This window comes from Varanus komodoensis, unplaced genomic scaffold, assembly GCF_004798865.1.
Source record: "Varanus komodoensis strain SLA01 unplaced genomic scaffold, ASM479886v1 scaffold521, whole genome shotgun sequence".
Taxonomy (NCBI): domain Eukaryota; kingdom Metazoa; phylum Chordata; class Lepidosauria; order Squamata; family Varanidae; genus Varanus; species Varanus komodoensis.
Window position 1 is genome coordinate 27845 of NW_025336116.1, and position 1600 is coordinate 29444.

Consider the following 1600-nt stretch of genomic DNA (forward strand, 5'->3'; position numbering starts at 1 on the left):
GGGCTGGGGAGGCAAAGAGCGGGCGCGGCGCCTCCGCGGGGCTCCGAGTAGCGGCGTGTGGGCGACGGTGCGGTGCCGCGTCCCGTCTGCGCTTCCGCCCGTCGCTGCGTAAGGGCCGGATTTACTGTCGGCGGTGAATGTGAGCGGAGGGCGGTTGATGGTGCAACCGGCAGCTTCTCCAAAGCTATTTTCTGTCGACCGATCATTGGGTCAGTTTCTCCCCTTGCTTTCCTGACGGCTCTCCAGCCGAGAGGTTCCCGAAGCGGCTCCCCTCCCCCTGCGCCCTGTGTCCTCAGGGCCCCCATTGGCCGAATGCTTCCTCCGCGGCCAATCAGCAGTCGGGGGCGGGCAGGGGGCGGGCAGAAAGTTGCACCGCCTGCTGGGCTGCCCGGGCTTCCGCTCTCCGCGAAGGAGCCGGTGCGGAGTGTGGGCGATCCTGTTGACCGAGGTTCCCCTCGCTGTGTCCCCTCCAGGCTGCACCTCGTCCTCGATTTCCTTGGGCTACTTCATCTGGATGTCTCAGCCCCCCGACTCTGGGCCGCCCCTGCTGGCGCTCGAGGGGTGCCTGAGTGGCGCAGCCTTCCTGCGGTATGACAGCCTCTCCGGCAAGGCCCGGCCTCGAGGCGCCTGGGCGAAGACGTTGGAGGAGGCGAAGCCTGGGCACTGGGACCAGCAGACCGAATTGCTGCTCAGGATATTGCGATTTGTAGGACATCTGAGAGCAGCCAGGAGCTGCTGGGCCTCCAGTGCAGGTGGGTGCAGAGAGGTGCCTCCTGGACTGCTGCCCCCCAAGCACATGGTCTGGGGCGGAGCGGCTGCAGCAGGTGGGGGTTGTGGGGAACATAGACCTCACCAAAGGAGCTTCCAGTGGTGGTGGTGACAGTGGCAGTGTTTTGGGGGCAATCTGAAGTCCCCAGGGCCCGCTCTGCTCGCCCAGCGTCCCCCAGATGCCAGCACTGAAAACTGGCAGGCATTCCCTCCTCAGGACTCTCTGCTTCAGTTCAGGGCTCTGCCGGCATCTGGGACTTGGAGCGGCTGAAAGATGCTGCCAGGCGGGCGGGAGAGTCTGTGTCTGCTCACTTGCCCAAACAGGAAGTGTGAGCCCCTTCCTAATCGGCATTCACCTTTGCGGGTCGGGCTCCTGGCCCATCAAAAGCTAAGGAATCCCTGGATTTTTGCAGCTCCCTCCGGTGCTGTCGTCTCCTTGGGGCCTTGCAGAACTGAGGGGGCCTCGGGACTCCCACCCCCCAGTTGGGAAGGGAGGTGAAATTGAGGGAGTGGCCCCCCCAGTGCCCTTGCACGTGGGAACGACTCTGTCTGGAATCCCACCTCTAGAGCAACATTCAGGGTTTTGATCGTGACTTACAAGGCACTGCAGGGCCTGTGGCCACGAATTTCAAAGTCTGCTTGGCCCACATAAGGTGCCTGGACCCTGCTATGTCCACTGAGGCCCATTCCTCCGAGTCTCTGCCACGAGTTGCAGTGCCAGAAGGGCCCTGGGGGTGGTGGCCCCCAGTGAGGGCATGTTGCCTGAAGGAAGCCCTCCTGCCTGGCCGTCTTGTGTGGAGCCAGCTGCATGGCCCCGAGGCAGTGAGGCCAT

General features: G+C 63.9%; 1 protein-coding gene across 1 annotated transcript in view; it reads left to right on the forward strand.

Annotated features, from left to right (window-relative positions):
- Positions 1–1600, forward strand: part of LOC123032039 (major histocompatibility complex class I-related gene protein-like) — a 4691-nt gene that overhangs the window by 1396 nt on the left and 1695 nt on the right. Inside the window, exon 2 of the mRNA XM_044447660.1 lies at positions 474–752. Coding sequence (XP_044303595.1) covers positions 515–752 — 238 coding nt within the window. The 5' untranslated portion in view covers positions 474–514. The remainder of the gene's footprint in view (positions 1–473; positions 753–1600) is intronic.